Genomic DNA, 22,555 nt, shown 5'->3' with positions numbered 1-22,555 from the left:
TTATGGATTAAGAACTGGTTGAAAGAGAGAAAACAGAGAATAGGTTTAAATGATCAATATTTTCAGTGGCGAGGGTAAAAAGTGGTGTTCCCCATGGGTCTGTGCTAGGATCATTGTTTTTTAACATATTTTTCAATGATCTAGAGACGGGAATAACTAGTGAGATAATTAAATTTGTTGATGACACAAAGTTGTTCAATCGCAAGAGGATTGTGAAAAATAGAAAAATGACCATATGAGACTGGGCATCAAAATAGCAGATAACATTTAATGTGAGCAAGTGCAAAGTGATGCGGTGGCGGCTAGCAAAGAAAATAAATAGAATGTTAGGAATTATCAGGAAAAGAATGGAAAACAAAGATGAAAATGTTATAATGCCTTTGTATCGCTCTATGGTACAGCCACATCTGAAATACTGTGTGCACAAAGGTAAGGGGATGGAGGGAGACAGATTTGGCTGGAGGGAGGGAGGGAGGGAAGGGGCCGCGTGCGCGCGCCTGGTGACCGCGTGCCTTCCCTCCTTTAAGTTTCTTTACCCCACGAAGGTAAGGGGGGAGGGAGGGAGATTCTTGGGTTGCTTAAGGGTGGCGAGGTGGCAAGAGGGAAGGGAGGATTCTGCAGGGACATGGCGGTGAAGGGGATGGCGGAGACAAGGACGGGGCGGTGAAGAGGACGGTGGGTTCAGGGATGAGGTGGTGAAGGGGACGGCGGGGATGGGGCGGTGAAGGGTCCGGTGGTCCGGTGACGGGGCAATGAAGGGGACAGATTTTTTTCCCCGTGTCATTCTCTAATGGGCAACTATGGCCCTTGAGGGCCACAACCCAGTCAGGTTTTCAAGGTTTCTACAATGAATAGGCATGAGATCTATTTGCTTACAATGGAAGCAGTATATGCAAATCAATCTCATGTATATTCATTGTGGCAGTCTTGAAAACCAGATTGGGTTGTGGCCCTTGAAGATCATGATTGACCACCCCTTTATCAATCGTGTACTTCCTTTTAGAGCCTAAAAAAAAACCCAAACCAACTGAACTTTCACCACAACTCCAAATTACTTCATTTCAAAGGAAAATACATTTTAGAAAGCTTGGGGCAAGCATAAAGGTTCTCTAAGGGAAAGAAAAAGATTCTAGCTTTGAGAAGTCGATACAGAAGGGAAGATTAAATAAGATATATGGACTAAATGTATTGTCTGTTTCTGTATAAAAATTACCACCATTATCTTCTTCATGTATCCACAAAATACACAAACAGAAAACAAAAATAAACCTTTTTCTCCCTCCCCTTCAAACTCCAATCATAGTTTTAAGGGAAAATTTATGTTAAGATCTTCTTAATTTCCCACCATTCTCTTTGATACTCAGTAATGCAAGTAAAGTCAAATAATCCATTTCAAGCTATCCTGGTTTTGAACATGGAACAGAAGAAACTTGTTCATAGACTCAAGAAAATGAGAAAAGTATGGAAAAATTATTTGTTCCTTACTAATATGACCAAATGTTAGTGTAGCTGAGATCTGGAAAACTGTCTATAAGATCAGATACAAAATATTGACCTGGCTAACAAAGCCTGAACACAAATCTAGATTAGGAGTGACAAAACTATACACTGAGCCAAATCATTTTACCTTGATGAATTTGTTCACCTTTTTAAAGATGTTTCTTTGGGATAGAAAGATATGCTTAGTCATCTAAAAGTATGCCTATAATTTTAGTGCTCATTAAGCAAATAGGATTTATCAACAAAATCATCTGCAGTCCATGAAAAACTATGAATGTATTTATGCATAACTATGTATAGACATAGGATATGACCACCATTTCAAAACTTTTTTCTCAGATTTTACAAGCAAATTATGCCCCCACTTCTGCTTCCCCAATTCAGTGTTCCTTAAGTCACTAGGTCTTGTTTCAGTTTCATGCCAAGATAAAGAGTTGGTTTATTAGTGTAAATGACTAAGTCCTTTGAATTGCTTCATCAGTAAGATTAATTTATTTTCCTCTAATTAGGTCCCTGTGGCTAATACTGGCTAGTAATATTAGCATGCCCTGTACAGAAAGTAGAGCTTAGAGACTTCTTACAGATTTCAGTCACATTTACATAACCACAGCAATGGCATCAAACTGAGTTGTAGACATGCTATAATTAATGGTGTTGAATTATTAACATTCAAACTTAAAAAAAAAAAGACAACTGTCACTCCCTCTTAATGTTACTGTGATGTGGACAAATGTCACTGAATTTAATCAAGGTATCTGGTGCCTGAGGACAGTTACCTTCTCATTAGCCCTGTTGAGATCTGAGATAAGGACTTCAACATTCTCCTGCAAGACTGCACAAAGCTCAAGCCAGGAAAATTTACCCAGCATGCTTTCTGGTTGTTTTATTAGCACGCAGCCTGCAATCAAACGCTGATACAAACTGTGCAGGAAGGTTAGCTTCTCCTATCAGAGAGGAAACAAAGGAAAAATGGTTTTATGAAGTCCTTCAAGTCCATCAATCCACTTAATATAACATGCAGAGTAGCTGTTATCTTTTGAAACAGATTGAAATCAGTACATTTTAACACTTAACGCTGTGATTTAAAGAGAATTATTAAGAATTCCTCCAGCTCAAACAGAAAAATATATATAATGATTGTAACAGAATATGAGCAGTTTCTTAACTGTGTTCCAGTTTCTAGGCACTGGAACTCTAAAGTACATACAAATGAGCAGAGAATCACTGTTTTATATCACTGTTCTACTGTCCTGTTTTAAACACTGATAACACTATCTAAATTTAACTTGTCTTTTTACCTCACAATTGTCTTACACCAACATCCAGTCAAATCCAATGTAAGTTTCCTATTATACACTAATAACAAACAAATACATAAAACAGGCAGTGAAAAAAGTACCTCTATGGCATGGTAGCAATAGTATAAATTGTGGTATAATAAACTCTAATTCATGCCTCCTGCATAAGAAGGTACTAGTGCATATCTCAACATTTGGATCTTACAAAGAGAACGTGATATGCACAGTGAAATGTAGTCATAAAAACTCATAGTAACAACTTTTTCAGATACATCAGAAGAAGAAAGCCTGTGAGGGAATCTGTGGGATCACTGGATCATCAAGGCATAAAAGGGGTACTCAGGGAGAACCAGGCTATAGCAAAAAGACTGAATGAATTCTTTACTTTGGTCTTAATTGAAGACCGACAATGAGAAGGAACTAAAAAAATTATTGGTGAACATAAAAGACATCTTGAGCTAAATCAAAGAGTTAATCACCTGAACCAGATAGTATACTCCCCAGTGTACTGAAAGAACAACTGGATAAATGTGAGCTTTCAACAAAGTTCCTCATGAGAGACTCCGGAGAAAATTAAAAAGTCATGGGATAAGAGGTAATGTTCTGTTATGGATTAGGAATTGGTTATTGTTCAGAAAACAGAGGGTAGAGTTATTCTCAATGGAGGAGGGTGAACAGTAGAGTGTTGCAGGGATCTGTACCGAGACTGGCATTATTTAGCACAGTTATAAATGATCTAGAAATTGGAACAACAAGTGAGATAATTAAATTTGCAGATGATTTGCAGATGACACTAAACTATTCAGAGCTTAGGAACTTGATGACTGGGCATCCAGATGAAATTTAATGTAGACAAATGCAGAGTGATGTACATAGGGAAGAACAAATCACAGTTACCTGATGCTAGGGTTCACCTTAGGAGTTAGAACCCCCAAAAAGATCTAGGTGTCATTGTAGACAATAAGCTGAAACCTTCTGCCCAGTGTGAGCAGCAGCCAAAAAAGAAAACAGGATGCTAGGAATTAGAGGATGGTAAAGAAAACCAAGAATATTTTAATGCCTCTATCATTCCATGGTGTGACCTCACCTCAAGTACTGCGTTCAGTTTTGGCCACTGTATCTCAAAAAAGACATAGCAGAATTAGAAAAGGTTCAAAGAAGAGCAACCAAAATGATAAAGGGGATGGAACTCCTCTCATATGAAGACAGGCTAAAGAAGATAGGGCTCTTCAGCTTGGAAGAGAGACTAAATGGTGTACAACAGGTAAAAGTGAACTAACCTTTTAATCTTTCAAAATGCATAAAGACTAGGGCCCTCTTTTACTAAGGTACGCTAATCGATGTAGCGTGCATGTTAGTCTGTGGACACATTAGCATTTAGCACGCGCTAATCAGTTAGCACACCTTAGTAAAGGAGGGGGTAGTAAAGGAGGGGGACACTCAATGAAGTTACATGAATATACTTTTAATACAAACACAGAAACATTTCAGCAGAAAAAGGTCAAGTGGCCCATCCAGTCTGCCCATCTATGGCATCCACTGTCTCCTCTTCTCCCTAACAGATACCACGTACCTGTCCCACACTTTCTTGAATTCAGACACAGTCACTGTCTCCACCATCTCTACCAGGAGACTATTCCATGCATTTGCTACCCTTTCAGTAAAAATAGTATTTCCTTAGATTACTCCTAAGCCTATCACCTCTTAACTTCATCCTATACCCTCTCATTCTGGAGCTTCTTTTCAATTGAAAGAGATGTGCCTCAAGTGCATTTATGCCAATTAAATATTTATTTATTTATTTTTAAAATTTCTATACCGTTTTTTTCCAAAATGGTTTACAAAAAGTTACATACATAAAATATTATAAAAATCAGAACAAGATAGGAACAAAAAACAAACAGATTTAATCCTTACATAAAGTAAATTGCTTAAAGAAATGCGTCTACAAATAGTTTCATTCTACTTTTTTTGAATTTGACCAACAAGGCTATTCCACAATTTAACTCCTGCACATGTGAAAGTTATCAATGTATGTCTAAAGTATGTCTAGATTGTATTCAATTTTTCAAAACCTGACGCCTCTGCCCCACCACTCCACCGCAATATTCAGTTCAAAAAGCGGGAAGTTTGATGTGGGTGCCTCATCATTGGCTGTCGGGTTTGTAACGTTATTTAAATCTTTGTGATTTTTAATTTTTTACTTTTTATTTTTTCAATTCTAATAAATTTTAAGAACCTTTAAGGAATAAATATTATAAGACTCTTCAATTTTTAAACGTCATGGTGTAAACTCTAAAAGTTTTTTATATACTCATCTCAGCATAAACCCAGGGAGTCAGACCCGACATGTTTCACAAAGATGTGTTTTATCAAGGGTCTCCCTGCAGAATATAAAAGAGAAAGCTGTCACATACAATTGTATAACCTCTCCCTCCAGTCTATAGTTAGTTTAAAGTTAATAATAATCTCGCTTCAGTGGTGTACTCACCAAGGGCGCCGCTGTCATCCGACTCCACTTTATTCATGAGAAAAGATGGCGGCGGCGTCCTTGGAGTGGAATTTAAATCCCCTCTCGTTATCATCCAAGTCTCCACCCCCTACATCCTATTGGTCCTGCCTGAATTATACCGTACCCCATTCAATCTCGATATTTAATCCGTGGGGTTCAACCATATCCAAAGAAAAAATAAATCTTTGTTCAAATTCATTGAGTTTAAAAGAGTCCCCCCGTCCATCCCACCCGACTACTTTCTTGATGACCCGCCATCTGAGCCACTGTATGGTTTAATCTTAACCAATGTTCAACCAAGGGAGCCTGTGTGATCTTATTTACAATTCGTGATTTGTGTTCCGTTAGCCTGGTCTTTATTTTCCTACTCGTGCGTCCCACATATATGAGATCGCACGGGCATACTATAATATAAATCACCCCCTGAGAATCACAATTAGTAATATGTTGAGCTCTCAAAATGACTGGGCGCCCCGGGACCTGCCAGGATTCACCCTGAATGGCTGAAGGGCACCATTGACATCTTCCACATATGTCGTGGTGTCCCTCCCCCCCCCCCTCTTCTTCCGGGCGAATGCCATATTTCTGGAAATTACACTGTTGACCTAATGTGCTCCCTCGGGTGTAGGCTATTCTAGGGAAGGAACTTAGCGCTGTGTGAGATTGAACTATGAACCAGTATTTTCTAAATATTTTTACTACCATTTTTACTACTCTAGAGAACGGAAGAACACAGGTAAGATTGTCTTCTTCGTCTTGAATATTAGGCGACTCCTGTAGTAAAAGCTCTCTCTGCGCATATTTTCCCCTATAGAAGGCCTGCTTAATAGATCGTACTGGGTAGCCCCTACTGAGGAGGCGCTTTTTCAATTCACTGGCTTGTTGTTTATATTCTTCTATAGTGGAAGAAACCCTGCGTAACCGCAGGAACTGTCCTACAGGCAAATTAAATCGAAGCTTAAATGGGTGAAAGCTACTAAAATGTAGAATTGTGTTACGAGTGACTGGTTTACGATAGAGGGACGTGTTAATTTTGTCCCCACATATTTGTACCGTAATGTCTAGAAAATCAATTTTTGTCCTGTGGCAGGTCATCGTGAATTTTATATTTGGATCCACCGAATTCAAAAATTCTACAAATGAATGTAAATCTTGTATGGTACTACGCCAGATGAAAAAAAAGTATTGCGGTGGAGTGGTGGGGCTGAGGCGTCAGGTTTTGAAAAATTGAATACAATCTAGACATACTTTAGACATACATTGATTACTATTAGTCTGGATTATATCAAATAAGTATTTTTGCCACAAGGTTTGTAAGCATGTGAAAGTTATGGCATTCATTTCCACATATTTAGGATTAGCCTTCGTTTTCAGCAATGCTTCCGGAGTGTAATGATCTTAATGGTTGATACCCAGACTACAAACTCTTAAGAAATTCTGGGATCATACTATATAGAAATTGGTGATATAACATAATTGTTTTGTATTGAATTCTAAATACAACTGGCAGCAAATGCAATTGTCGGAGATATGGAGTAATATGCTCATATCTTGATGTTCCAGTATTTAAACGTCTATCATATTTCCCCTTTCCTGCCTTTCCTTAAAACAGAAGGACATATTTTTTTCACTCAAAGAATTGAGAAGCTCTGGAACCTCTTGCCAGAATGGTTAGCATATCTGGGGGTTTTTTTTTTTTTAAGTTTAGACAAGTTCCTGGAGAAAAAGTTCATAATCTGCTATTGAGACAGACTTGGGGGAAGCCACTGCTTGCCATAGAATTGGTAGCTACTGGAATGTTGCTACTAATTGGGCTTGTGTCAGGTACTTGTGACCTGTGACCTGGATTGGGCATTGTTGGAAGCAGGATACTAGGCTAGATCTGGAAACTTCATACAATCAAAAAATATTTTGATCTAATCTCCTTCAGATTACTGGTCCAGTCTTCAATACTATCAATTTTGGATTACTGTAACATCGTTTACCTAGGGACATCTAAAAAAAATCATTAATATACTGAGATTAATACAAAATACAGCAGTTCATCTGATTTTTGGGGTGATCACATTAGCCTATACTATCAGCAACTCCATTGGCTACCATTTGAAGTCAGGGAGTTGTTTAAATTTGGTTAGAAACATAGAAACATAGATAAAGACGGGTTGTATGTGCTTTAAAGCATTAATTGGTTTGGCTCCTACTTATCTCATCTCCCATTTTGAAATACTTAAGTCTAATAAGAACACTCAAAAAAAATTACTTGTTTGCATTTCCGACACCAAAAACCTGTCACTATAAGAGATTCTTAGAAAAAACATTAGCCTATCAAGCAGGAAAAACAAATACTTGGTGGAACATGCTGTTGTCACAAACCCAGTCATATTATTCTTTTAAAAAGTTACTGAAAACTTACTTATTTGATAAATTTGTTATTCATTAGATATTGTGAAATTCTATTTAACCGAATGACTTGTAACTCAAATGTACCATATGATGTATATGTTCGCTGTTTGTACAGTCCTCTTGATGTAAATCGCCTAGAACTAATGTGGTGTGGCAGTATACAAGAATAAAGTTATTATTATGTTCTCTTTTGGGCAAGTTATTATTATGTTCTCTTTTGGGCATGTGACTTTGTAACTGTTGCTTCAGAAAAGACCTCCTAGATAAAATACTGTGGTAGCAGTGTTAGTCTACTTTTAAGGTTGATTTTAAAAAATGGAAATTAAGGTGATACCTTTTTACTAAACACATATTGTAACTAGCTTTCAGAGGGCAAAACCTCCTTTCACAGGGATCGCCTAAGACCATCGGAAAACACATATTTCCGATGGTCTTAGGCAGTGTTCTTCAACCGCCGGTCTGCAGAAATTTTCTGCCGGTCCACAGGGCCAGCACGTTCATCGGGCCCAAGACAACGTTCTTCAGCCGCCGGTCCACAGTGTGATCAACGCGGCATCTTCAGGCCAGCTCCCTGAGTGCTGCAGTGCACAAAGCAGTGGGAAAAGGCTCCTACGCATGGCCTGCGCCTGAATCGGAAGTCTGCTCTCTGATGTCGCAACGTCAGAGGGAAGGCTTCCAGAAGTCTGTTTTTCGATATAAAGTCGAATAGTGTTGTGACCATGTTAGTCCATTTTCCAAGGTAATATAAAGAAACAAAACAAAGAAAATAAGATGATACTTTTTTTATTGGACTAGCTCAATGCATTTTATGATGAACTTTCAAAGGTAACCCTTCTTCAGATTAGAATAAGCAAATATTGACAAATACAGTTATCCGTATATATAAGGAGAACATGAAAGCATGTCAGGGATAGGAAGAGGGAGGGGTGGATGGGTGGGTAGGCAGGAGACAAAGGTGGCAGAGCAGTTTAGACATTTTGCAGAGCAAGCACAAAAATCTAGTAGCGAAGCACAGGCGGAAGAACAAATGGCTAAAAATGTAAAAAAGGGAGACAAAAATTTTTTCAGATATTTTAGTGAAAGGAGGAAGATGAAAACTGGAATTGCTAGGCTAAAAGATGCTGGGAACCAATATGTGGAAAGTGATGAGGAGAAAGCGAATGTGCTAAACAAATACTTCTTTTCTGTGTTCACAGAAGAAAATCCTGGAGAAGGACCGAGATTGTCTAGCAAAGTTACACTAGAAAATGAAGTAGATTCTGCGCCGTTCACGGAGGAGGGTGTTTATGAGCAACTTGAAAAACTGAAGGTGGACAAAGCAATGGGACCAGACGGGATCCATCTCAGGATACTAAGGGAGCTCAGAGAGGTTCTGGCGAGTCCTATTAAAGACTTGTTCAACAAATCTCTGGAGACAGGAGTGATTCCTGGGGATTGGAGGAGAGCGGATGTGGTCCCTATTCATAAAAGTGGTCACAGGGATGAAGCAGGAAACTACAGGCCGGTGAGCCTCACTTCAGTTGTTGGAAAAATAATGGAAGTTTTGCTGAAAGAAAGGATAGTGTACTTCCTTGAATCTAATGGGTTACAGGATCCGAGGCAACATGGCTTTACAAAAGGTAAATCGTGCCAAACGAACCTGATTGAATTTTTTAATTGGGTGACCAGAGAGCTAGATCGAGGACATATGCTAGATGTAATTTACTTGGATTTCAGCAAAGCCTTTTATACAGTTCCTCATAGGAGGCTGTTGAACAAACTTGAAGGGCTGAAGTTAGGACCCAAAGTGGTGAACTGGGTCAGAAACTGGCTGTCGGACAGACGCCAGAGGGTGGTGGTTAATGGAAGTCGCTCGAAGGAAGGAAAGGTGGAGTCCCTCAGGGATCGGTGCTGGGGCCAATCCTGTTCAATATGTTTGTGAGTGACATTGCTGAAGAGTTAGAAGGAAAAGTGTGCCTTTTTGCAGATGATACCAAGATTTGTAACAGAGTAGACACCGAAGAGGGAGTGGAAAATATGAAAAAGGATCTGCAAAAGTTAGACGAATGGTCTAATGCCTGGCAACTAAAATTCAATGCAAAGAAATGCAGAGTAATGCATTTGGGGATTAATAATAGGAAGGAACCGTATATGCTGGGAGGAGAGAAGCTGATATGCACGGACGGGGAGAGGGACCTTGGGGTGATAGTGTCCGAAGATCTAAAGGTGAAAAAACAGTGTGATAAGGCAGTGTGATAAGGCAGTGGCTTTATACAGCCCAGAAGGATGCTGGGCTGTATAAAGAGAGGTATAGTCAGTAGAAGGAAGAAGGTGTTGATGCCCCTGTACAGGTCATTGGTAAGGCCCCACTTGAAGTATTGTGTTCAGTTTTGGAGACCGTATCTGACGAAGGACGTAAGAAGACTTGAGGCGGTCCAGAGGAGGGCGACGAAAATAATAGGAGGCTTGCGCCAGAAGACGTATGAGGAGAGACTGGAAGCCCTGAATATGTATATCCTAGAGGAAAAGAGAGACAGGGAAGATATGATTCAGACGTTCAAATACTTGAAGGGTATTAACGTAGAACAAAATCTTTTTCAGAGAAAGGAAAATGGTAAAACCAGAGGACATAATTTGAGGTTCAGGGGTGGTAGATTCAAAGACAATGTTAGGAAATTCAACTTTACGGAGAGGATGGTGGATGCCTGGAATGCGCTCCCGAGAGAGGTGGTGGAGAGTAAAACTGTGACTGAGTTCAAAGAAGCGTGGGATGAACACAGAGGATTTAGAAAATAATATTAAATATTGAACTAAGGCCAGTACTGGGCAGACTTGCACGGTCTGTGTCTGTATATGGCTGTTTGGTGGAGGATGGGCTGGGGAGGGCTTCAATGGCTGGGAGGGTGTAGATGGGCTGGAGTAAGTCTTAACAGAGATTTCAGCAGTTGAAACCCAAGCACAGTACCGGGTAGAGCTTTGGATTCTTGCCCAGAAATAGCTAAGAAGAAAAAATTAAAAAATTTAAATTGAATCAGGTTGGGAAGACTGGATGGACCATTCGGGTGTTTATCTGCCGTCATCTACTATGTTAGTGTGCACCGCAGTGAACTTCATATAAAAAGACTCAGGTACACATCTCACCATATCTCCCTTATAGTGAATGGTGAGACCTCCAAAACCCACCCAAAACCTACTGGACACAACTGTATATCATACCAATAGCTCTTATGCCTGCAGGTGTTCCCTATATGTAGGTACAGTGGGATCTGGGTGGGTTTTGGGAGGCTCATCAGTGCAATAGTTAGAGTAGGATATAGGCCTGGGTTCCCATCTCTATAGTCCACTGTACTGCCCACTAGGCTATTTCAGGCACCTGCTTGGTGCTCTACTAGGACTGGCCATCTGAAGCTATCATACAGACAAGTATGTACTGTTCATTCGCATCTTTGGGGATAGAAGAGGGTCAGTGACCACTGGGGGAATTTGGCGGGGAGCCATGCCTTCATATCCCAGTGGTCATCTGGTCAGTTTGGGAACCTTTTTGGCAGGATTCAAAATTTTGCCCCAAAGCTTCTGTTTGTGTGGTTAAGGGGCTGGAGGAGTTGTTGTACAGTGAGAGATTAGAGAAACTGGACCTCTTCTCCCTTGAAAAGAGGAGACTGAGAGGGGACATGATCAAAACATTCAAGATAATGAAGGGAATAGACTTAGTAGATAAAGACAGGTTGTTCACCCTCTCCAAGGTACAGAGAATGAGAGGGCACTTTCTAAAGTTGAAAGGGGATAGATTCCGTACGAATGTAAGGAAGTTTTTCTTCACCCAGAGAGTGGTAGAAAACTGGAACGCCCTTCCGGAGGCTGTTATAGGGTAAAACACCCTCCAGGGATTCAAGACAAAGTTAGACAAGTTCCTGCTGAGACAGAACGTATGCAAGTAAGGCTAGTATCAGTTAGGGCACTGGTCTTTGACCTAAGGGCCGCCGCATGAGTGGACTGCTGGGCACGATGGACCACTAGTCTGACCCAGCAGCGGCAATTCTTATGTCCTTATGTTCTTTGTGTCGAAAAGGACACCCAGGTACTCCAGCGTCTGGACTGGCCACAACTGGCTCTTTTTTCAAGTTCACAATCCAGCCCAGTCTCTGAAAGGTCATCATGAAGGCCTGAGCCACTCTTTCTACTTCCTTCCTCTAGGGGGCTCTAATAAACCACTTATCTAAGTAAGGTTGGACTAGTCAGCCCATTTTGCAGAGATGGGTCACTACCATCACCTAGTGAAGGTCCATGGAGCCGTTGCAAGACCGAAGGGCAGGGCCATGAAATAAAAATGTGGTTCCAGGATATGAAAATGAAGGAAGCATCTGTGATCCGCAAAGATGGGAATGTGTAAATATGCCTCCATCAGGTCCAGAGCTGCTAGAAACTACTCTGGCTGCATTGAGGCAATGACTGACCAAAGTGACTCCATATGAAAACGAGGCCCTTTGAGAGCCGCAGAGAGGAACACAATATTAAAGTTTCCATCCTAAAGCATTATGTGACAATATTCCTGTTGGTCAGTTTTTGAGGCTCAGAAGGATATGTTCTAATGATCAAGAATTCCATATACAAGCTTGTAATATATATTTTACAAATTCACACAGCGTGGTTATCCTGAAAAAAAATAGTAAGAAGGGCCAAGTGAGCCAAGCACTGTCAGAGGGAATGGTAAATTAATTCCACCCCATCTAGAGCTGAGAACCCGTTAGTGTGTGCCTTGCTATATTCGGTGCACAACTATAGGATATTAAAAAGCACTGGTCGGTTCGACAGATTTAGGGTGAAATTTGGGGCAAATGTTAAGGCACCAAGAAGTCAGCTATCATCTCTACTATCCCATTGTTGTGTAGTCTGTATGTCTCTGACTTTTATCCCTTATCCCGTTTTTATAAGTTTCTATGTAAATTATTATTTGTTTTTATGTAATTTTATATTGTTAACCGCTTAGAAACCAGAATAAGCGGTCTAAAAAATATTTTAATAAACTTGAACCATGAAACTTTGACGGGGGCATCAAGTTTGTGGCCAGTGTAAATATTGTAACATGTGCTAGTGGAAGATAGCATTAGCATACCTTATATGACTCGTAGAAGATATGAATTGAGGACAAACACTAATTGCAACTCGTCGACGGTGGTATATTGTATAGTGTGTTCTTGGAATAAATACTACATTGACTACACTAAAAGAGTTATAAAATTACACATCGCTTAACATTTATGTAATATCCGCAGAGAACAACTGGTCCCTCTAGTAATGCATTGTCAGGAAGCAGGACACATGGAGACATGCCCCAGGTACGTTAGATAGATTGTAAGCCCGCCGGGACAGAGAGGGAAAACTGCTTAAGTACCTGAATAAATGCATGTAAACCGTTCTGAGCTCCCCTGGGAGAACGGTATAGAAAATTGAATGAATAAATAAATAAATAAATAAAGTATACATGTGCATGTGCTAAGTTAATGGGGAAAGTGTCTCAATTTTTGTCACTGATTTTTGTCATAGATTTATTTTTAATTGGTGCATGTTGATTCCTCACGGACTCGACACTGAAATTGATTGGTTCCAGTTATGAGTGTCAAAATTAACTGGTGATTGGATATTGAGTAGTTTGGCTTCATTCAATGCCCTTCTTACTGTTTGTTACGTCAGCCTAGAGTGGGTGGTTTAAATCAGGAAGTATGAACTTGCAAATAGGGATCAACCAGACTTTGGTTTGTTAGCCCTTCATGTAGTAGAAGCTGAGGAAGGTATTAAATATGTTAGTTGCAATTTGAGTATTTTGCGTGTTAAGTATGAGTATGCATGGCGTGTATATTTTATATTTTTTTAAACATTTCTTGCATCCCCTCCTGATGAAGAGCGTAATAGGAGAAACTTGAGTTGGGGGGACAGCTTGATATGAGCAGTTTCAGGAGTGTGAATTTAAAATAACAGTAACAAGGCTGTTCCAGTGTTGCAGTGGCACCACCATGGATAATACGATAAGTGAAATCCTAGATGTTAATGTTTAACATTGTGCAGGACAGTGCTGTGATGGTCCCATCGCTTTTGAGCACTAAAAACTTAGGTTGTGGGTCTGAGCACTTCATATCATAATATTCAGTATTTGGTTTATTATTTAGTTGAATTATTTCAGAAGCTGTGATTGAATTGAGAGACTATAAAATATTTTACCAATGGTATTACACACCAACTCAACAATTCAGGATGTATAAATGGAGAAAGTGTGAAGAATAAAGAACTTTTCTCCACATATGATGGACTTGTCCTGCTGTGAAATCATTTTGGACATCTTTGATAATTCAATTATGCGAAATCTTGAAACTGACATGTAGATTCCTGTCTTCTTCACTATAAACCTCTAAGGATTACTAAACAAGCACATAAATTCACTTCCCATCTTAGTAGGACAAAATTCAACTTGGTTAGATATTAGAAGCAGCCAAGATTGCCACCAGTGGAGCTGGTATTTAATTAAACTGGACTATATTTGCCTCATGTATAAATTGACATCTTTTAAGTATGGTCATTTTGTTACCTATCATAAAATCTGTATATTCTTATGTTGCTTGGCGAGCTAAGACAGCTTGATAGAAAAATGTCAACCCTTAATAAAAATGAATTTGTTCTGTTAAGTAGTACTTAGGAGGGAGAAAGGGCTTAGGTGATAGAAAAAGTGGTTAATTGGGATATTACGTTTTGTTTGAACAGATGTTTCCTAGTGTGAGTAATTGTGATTTGATGTTAATCACAACATTGGCTATGATACATCAGAATATTTTATTTTTGTTTGCTATTTTCATAAATAAAGTTTGGGGGAAAAAAAAGATGTTATGTGCAATAGTAACAATAATTGACAATAAATCTAGGGAAAAAACATATATTTAGGGACTGATTCTATAAACGGCAAGCCAATTGTAGGCATCCTACTACTATCTAACCAGTCAATTAGGACGCACAAAAAAAAAACAAAACCCTAAGGCAAGTTGCCTACATTGTAGGCGTTTGATGCAGTTGAGGGAGACGCATTGAGACACTTAAGTTCACCCAAGGCTGGGGGTAGTTTCAACCAAAAGTTGCTTTCGGAGAGCTTAAGCGGCCCTAGGCATCTAACTAGGACCACAACAGATGCCTAAAAACAGACATGGCCGCTGAGCTGATTACAGCAAGGAAAACATCCTTTCGGGATGAGCTGAGCAGCAGTGGCATGGACCCCGCAAAGTCCCCTGCAGGAGGGATGCCCACTCCCTCCCGCCAGAACCCTTGACACCCCTTCCCACCACAAGAATTCCCCCGACAGCAGGGGTGCCTACTCCCTCCCGCTGAAACCCCCAAATCCCTCTAAGAATTCCCCTGGAAGGAAGGCTCATGCCCGCCTGCCAGACCCCCCAGAACTTCTGAAATGCCCCCAACCAGATCAGAACCCCCCAAACCCCATCCAGACCCCCCAACTGGTGACACACCTCCTCCAGACCCACCCAAGCTTCTAGACTTCCTCTTTGTAGAAAGTCCGGCCAGCGAAATGCTTACATTCTCTGGCCAGCAGGCCCACCACAACAAAATGGCTTACCTTCCCCTTCTTATTGAGATAAGTCATTTGGATTTTAATCAATATAATATTATGGAGACAATCTTATATGGAGCTACACTTTGATTTGTACATACAGATAATATTTTAAGACTGGAATATTTATTTGTTATGTTGCTGAGAACTAGTTTTGCTTTCTTATGACTGAACTTTTGTTTAACATATATAGGCACATTTACATATATGGGGGTGTCTAGCAATGTTATACGATCATTGATTACTGCCTCTTATGCAGGTTATATTCATCTAACTTTGCCATGGTTTTAAACTTTAGATATGGGGAATATATTAATTTTTTTTCTTCACTATTTTTGATAGCAATTTAGATCACCAAGCTTGAAACACACGCAAAAAAAAGATTTGACAGAATCAGTAGCATTATGGATAGCAGTAAATGAGCAGACAATCAGCTAATGATCTTTTTCTTCATGTCATCTACTATATTACTAAGTAGGATACCATACAAATCTTCAGCCTTCCAATAGTTTGATTCTACATATGTATTTCTCAATATATCTCTGTTATCTATATATTTATGCACACTAGAATCAATCTTGAACACTAACAGTAACTGTTGGCTCTATACATATATAAAATAAGATTACAGTCATCTGTTATCTAATAATACCTCATTATCTTTCTGGTAAGTCTTGGAAAGTTTCTGGATTTCCTTGTCAGACTCCGTAACAAGTACTTTTTCTTTCTCCCAACAGTGTTGTGTATTCTGTAGCTCCATTTTCAAGGTACCTATTAATGCCTCTCTGTCTGTACACTTGGCACGAAGATGGTTTAATTCTTTATTGGCTTCAGAAATGTTACCTTGAGCTTCCTACACAACAGAAAAACAAGGAAGAGCTTTTGTTAACTTCTTTATTCTATTATGCTTATTAAAATATCTTTACAAAATATTATTAAAATATCTCGTTACAATATCTCTTGTTGTGTTTCCTGTATAGATCACAGTCAATATGAACTGCCAGAACTTAGTACTTCATCGTTTCTAAAAAAAGTTAACATTTTCCTGATAATAAAGTATTTTATAAAAATTAGGTGACCTTAAATTATTCTGAAACACATAACCAGTGCATGCAATATTAATCTTCTAACAATAAGAACATAAGAATTGTTGATGCTGAGTCAGACCAGTGGTCCATCGTGCCCAGTAGTCTGCTCACGCGGCGGCCCCTAGGTCAAAGACCAGTGCTCTAAATGACCCCAGCCTCACCTGCATACTTTCCACTTTAGCAGGAACTTGTCCAACTTTGACTTGAATCCCTGGAGGGTGTTTTCCCCTATGACAGACTCCAGAAGAGCGTTCCAGTTTTCTACCACTCTCTGGGTGAAGAACTTCCTTACGTTCGTACGGAATCTATCCCCTTTCAACTTTAGAGAGTGCCCTCTCATTCTCCCTTCCTTAGAGAGGGTGAACAACCTGTCTTTATCTACTAAGTCTATTCCCTTTAGTATCTTGAATGTTTTGATCACATCCCCTCTCAATCTCCTCTTTTCGAGGGAGAAGAGGACCAGTTTCTCTAATCTCTCGCTGTACGGCAACTTCTCCAGCCCCTTAACCATTTTAGTCACTCTTCTCTGGACCCTTTCGAGTTGTACCTTGTCCTTCTTCATGTACGGCGACCAGTGCTGGACGCAGTACTCCAGGTGAGGGCACACCATGGCCCAGTACAGCGGCATGATAACCTTCTCCAATCTGTTCGTAATCCCTTTCTTTATCATTTGCCCTTTTCGCCAACGCCGCACACTATGCAGACGGCTTCATCAACTTGTAGATCAGAACTCCCAAGTCTCTTTCCTGGGAGGTGTCTCCAAGTACCGCCCCGGACATCCTGTATTCATGCAATATCCTGTATTCGTGCAATATCTCTGGGCTTATCCTAAACCAAATGACCTCCAACTCTAAAACAGTTTATCAAAAGTAGCAAATCCAAGTGAAGTTAACGCTATCAGAGGGAAGACTCAACTCCTAGATCATATTGATCCAAATCTGCCACATATCTTTAACGACTGGTCATCTTTCCAGAATACTCACAATGAATATATATGAAAGATCTATTATTATCTTTATATTTTTAATTTTTGTGCCAATGTACAGAAAAAGGATCTGCAAAAGTTAGAGGAATGGTCTAATATCTGGCAACTAAAATTCAATGCAGAGTAACGCATTTGGGGATTAATAATCAGAAGGAACCATATATGCTGGGAGGTGAGAAGCTGATATGCACGGACAGGAAGAGGGACTTTGGGATGATAGTGTCCGAAGATCTAAAGGCGAAAAAACAGTGTGACAAGGTGGTGGCTGCTGCCAGAAGGATGCTGGGCTGTATAAAGAGAGGCGTAGCTAGTAGAAGAAAGAAGGTGTTGATGCCTCTGTACAGGTCATTGGTGAGGCCCCACTTGGAGTACTGTGTTCAGTTTTGGAGACCGTATCTGGCGAAGGACATAATAAGACTTGAAGCAATACAGAGGAGAGCGACGAAAATGATAGGAGGTTTGCACCAAAAGATGTATGAAGAGAGACTGGAAGTCCTGAATATGTATACCTTAGAGGAAAGGAGGGACAGGGGAGATATGATTCAGACATTCAAATACTTGAAAGGTATTAACGTAAAACAAAATATTTTCCAGAGAAAGGAAAATGGTAAAACCAGAGGACATAATTTGAGGTTGAGGGGTGGTAGACTCAAGCAATGTAAAAAAATTCTACTTTACGGAAAGGGTGGTGGATGCCTAGAATGTGCTCCTGAGAGAGGTGGTGGAGAGGAAAATGGTGACGGAGTTCAAAAAAGCGTGGGATGAACACAGAGGATCTAGAATCAGAAAATAATGGTAAATATTGAAGGACTAAGGCCAGTATTGGGCAGACTTGCATGGTCTGTGTCTGTATATGGTCTTTTGGTTGAGAATAGGCTGGGGAGAGCTTCAATGGCTGGGAGGGTATAGATGGGCTGGAGTGAGCTTTGACGGAGACTTCAATAGTTGGAACCCAAGCACAGTACCGAGTAGAGCTTTGGATTCTTGCCCAGAAATAGCTAAGAAGAAAAAAATTTAATTGAATCAGGTTGGGCAGACTGGATGGACCATTCGGGTCTTTATCTGCCGTCATCTACTATGTTACTATGTCAGTGTCTGCCACAATAATCAGTAAGCAACAAATTTAAGTCATCAGTCCAAAAATGTCCACATATTGGTATTATAAATCACAATCCTGTGATAAGAAATTTCTTTGCAAATGATGAGTCTTCAACCAATGCTGTTTTTTCTAATGCATATTTATTAGGGATATCTTGAAAAGCTGACTGGTGATGGGTTTAGGAAGGCCTGTCCTAGACATAATTCTGACACAAGAAAGTATAGATAGTAGCAATAATGAAAAAACAAAACAGAACACAGTTAAAAGAAAAAAGGCTGGTCTTTAGTTATTTGCAAACTAATAAATAAAAAATATGTAAAAATCATTCAAGGGTTCCCCCGCTCAAAGAACACAAACACTATTAGGGCAATTCCCTACCATTACACATACCTTGTGTGCATAAATGCTGCAAAAGGTGCTGCTCCGACACACAAATGCCCTAAACGCTCTTCTATAATAGCATGTAGTTGTTAAGGGGGGAGGTGTAAACATGGTAGTGTTTCCCTACTACTACTACTACCACCATTTCTATAGCTTTGAAAGGCGTACGCAAAACTGTACATTTAATATTAAATAGATGGTCTCTGCTGATCTTGACAGATAGGACATCTTGGGTATAGGTATCTGACAATGAGTGGGAGTTAAGAATTGAACGCAGCTTCAAAGAAGTGGGTTTTTAGCTTGAATATGAATACTGTAAGAGAAGGAGCAAAACGTATTGACTCTGGCAGTCTGTTCCAGGCATACAGAGCAGCAAGAAAGAAGGTTCAAAGTCTGGAATTGGCAGTGAAAGTAAAGGGTACAGATAAGAAGGACGTAACCGATGAATGAAGTTCACGGGGGGGAACATAAGGGGAGATGAGTGAAGAGAGGAGCTACAAAGTGAATGCATTTGTAAGTCAGTAAGAGGAGTTTGAACTGTATTCGGAAATGGATGGAGAGCCAATGAAGTAACTTGAAGAGGGGGGTAATGGCAGCATGGCAGCTCTCACAGAAGATGAGTTGTGCAGCAGCATATTGAATAGATTGAAGGGGTGAGAGAGAGGTGAGTGGGAGACCTGAGAGAAGTACGTTGCAGTAGTCTGATTAAGCGAGAGGTAATGAGAGCATGGATAAGGGTTTTGGTAGTGTGCTTAGAGAGGAGAGGTCAGATTTTGGTAATATTATAGAGGAGAAAGTGACAGGTTTTAGCAGTTTGTTGGATCTGAGCAGAAAAGGAAAGAGAGGAGTCAAAGATCACACCAAGGTTGCGAGCTGACAAGACAGGGAGAAGGAGAGTGTTATCTACAGAAACAGAGAATGGCAGGAGGGGAGGGGTGAGTTTAGGTAGAAAGATAAGGATTTCAGTTTCAGCTATATTCAGTTTTAGATGACGGTGAGATATCCAAGCAGCAATGTCGGACAGGCAGGCTGAGATACAGGCCTGAATTCCTGTAGAGATATCAGGTGTGGCGACGTAGATCTGGAAGTCAGCAACAAAGAAAACCATGGGAAGAAATCAATGTACTGAGAGAGCGGGTATATATGGATAAGAGAGGGCCCAAGATAAAACCTTGAGGTACCCCAATAGACAGTGAGATGGCAGCAGAGGAGGATCCATTGTAACATACATTGAAAGTACAATGGGACAGCTAGGAAGAGAACTCTGGAATCCCAGCAAGGATAACATATCGAGGAGCAGGTGGTGAACAACAGAATCAAAGGCAGCAGACAGATCTAAGAAGTATGAGGATAGAGTAGAGGCCATTGGATTTGGCCAGGAACAGATCCTTAAGAGACTTTAGCAAGGGCAGTTTCCATACAATGGAGAAGTCAAAAGCCCGATTGAAGTGGGTCAAGAATATTATGATAAAAAAGTAAGTCCAGGCCATGGCAGTGAACAGCACGTTCAAGTAGTTTGAATAGGAAGGGGAGGAGGGAAATGGGGCAATAGTTAAAAGGGGATGTGGGGTCTAATGAGGTTTTTTGAGAAGAGGTGTAACTACAGCATGTTTGAAGACATCAGGAACTGTTGCACTGGAGAATGATAGGTTGAGGATGTGACAGATCGGAGGAAGGGGCGGACTTGTGGGTTATTTTCCCATACTGCCAGAGCTTGTAGGAAGTCTCATTACACATAATGAGGCTTTCCCCGCTTATCTCAGGACTGCCCCCCCAGGAAACCAGTTGGTGACAAAGCAGCCAGGAATATCTGTAGAGGATAAAGGCAAAAGAGGAGTACAGGGACACTACCCAACAAATAAGTGCTCATAACAAGAAATTTAGAACAAACCGCAACAATTGAAATAGATCATTAAACATTAGGTACCTGAACGATAAAAAACAGTGCTATAAAGAGACAGCCTGCACTGTCAGAAAGGGGCGCCTAAACTAGGAACCCCCTAAAACTAAGTGCTAAACCCATTCTGATGGCACTTTTATAAAGGCTGGTCAGAAAACAGAAATCCAGCCTACCAGCTTTTAGTCAGTTTAACGGCCTTCCCACTGCCTACCTCGCCTTTTGACTCTCCTCTGTTGTCGTTGCAGGGAGATCGATGCTGGAGGCATGAACAGTGGAGGGATGGTTGATCGATCGCTCCGCCAGTTGAAAACTCAGGCTGTCTATTCCTCACTGAAACATGGCTTCCTTCGCTAGAAGACCCTCTCATCAAAGACCTCTGTCCACCAGGCTACAAAACACTATTACTATGTAGAAAGAACAAATGAGAAGGCAGCCTTGCTCTCATAGTGAAAGACTTTATCCAAATCAACCTACTGGAGTTCAAACAACACAACATTGAAATTCTGCATGTCAGCTTTCTAGCCCATGTTTACAAACTTCTCTCACTTGCATTCTCTTCTATGTGACACCCAAATACTGGACCAATGTACAGGACATTTTTCACAATTTTGTGTTTAAAAATTCACTTGCCTCTCCTAATTGCATATTACCAGGGGATTTAGACCTTCACCTGGAATCGAAAAACAACAACTCGGTCAACGATCTACTCTCCTTTCTACAGGGCTTAGACTACTCCTGACTACCCTTCAGTTCCACACAAGTAAAAGGCCACCATCTAGACCTTGTTGCCACTTCTTCCAAAGACCCTCTTTAACTCCCTATTTCCTCCTCAGAAAGTAATTGGCAATAATCACTTCTGTCAGACTATTACATATTCAATTTCAAGCTTAACTGGCTTAATTCCAAAACCAACAAAACCATATCTCCAACCGCAATCCTAACCAGTAGTCCAATTGATGAGGCCGTGTTCTGATCCAGTTATGATACCAAATTTGCCGACCACCTATCAGACGACTTCTACGCCAACTAGGACTCCTTCAGTGACTACTGAAATGCTCAAACTGAAATGCCCGAAGAAATCAGACATGTATGGATCAAGAGAAAAGGAAAATATATTAAACTGAAATGGCAAGATAAATCCAGAGAATACAAATTCCAACTGAAAGAGAAACATAAAAAATACTACTCTCGAAAAACCAGCACTTCATCATTATACTTTCATCAAGTAATTCACGCTGTCCTCTAAATCTGTATGGTAGATGCTCATTCTGCCCATTTTTTGGTTCACTTTGACCCACTATTCACTTCTTCATTATACTTTCATCCAGTAATTCACACTATCCACCAAATCTGTTTTACCATGTTTAAAAACCTACACTTCAATGCACATTTATTATGCATTTGTACTATTGCAGAATTCACTATAAAGTGGATCAATCCTTTTTCACTTGAATGTTGCGTTCACCATATTATGCTACATCATTCAACACACACCCTATCCTTATGGTGGTGGCTTTTCACAAGTTGCACTATCACAAGTTCACCATGATATTTGGTTTTCTTACATAGAATAACTTAGTCTCATATTTATATTAGGACCCCTGAGGAAGATTTGTCAATTGAAACACGGACCGTGTCAGGTCCCTGTTCCACCAATACAAAGGTGTACCACTTTATAACAACGTTGTGTTGGAAATAAAGACTTGGCATCATATACATTGCCTCTGCAGTACCTTTTTTGGTTCTTTGTTGCCTCAAGATGTGGAACCTCAGATACTTCCAGTGGTCTGGAAAAATGGGAATG

General features: G+C 40.2%; 1 protein-coding gene across 4 annotated transcripts in view; it reads right to left on the bottom strand.

The window, feature by feature from the left end:
• CCDC171 (coiled-coil domain containing 171) overlaps positions 1-22,555 on the bottom strand; it is a 608,461-nt gene that overhangs the window by 400,236 nt on the left and 185,670 nt on the right. For all 4 annotated transcript variants that reach the window (XM_033920389.1, XM_033920380.1, XM_033920408.1 and 1 more), the window contains exons 13-14: positions 15,951-16,151; positions 2,277-2,444 (exon numbers count right to left, since the gene is read on the bottom strand). In XM_033920389.1, coding sequence (XP_033776280.1) covers positions 2,277-2,444; positions 15,951-16,151 — 369 coding nt within the window. The remainder of the gene's footprint in view (positions 1-2,276; positions 2,445-15,950; positions 16,152-22,555) is intronic.

The sequence above is a fragment of the Geotrypetes seraphini genome, chromosome 1 (genome assembly GCF_902459505.1).
Source record: "Geotrypetes seraphini chromosome 1, aGeoSer1.1, whole genome shotgun sequence".
In the NCBI taxonomy this organism is placed as follows: Eukaryota; Metazoa; Chordata; class Amphibia; order Gymnophiona; family Dermophiidae; genus Geotrypetes; species Geotrypetes seraphini.
Note: the sequence above shows the minus strand (reverse complement) of the source record. Positions and strands in the feature narration are given on the sequence as shown.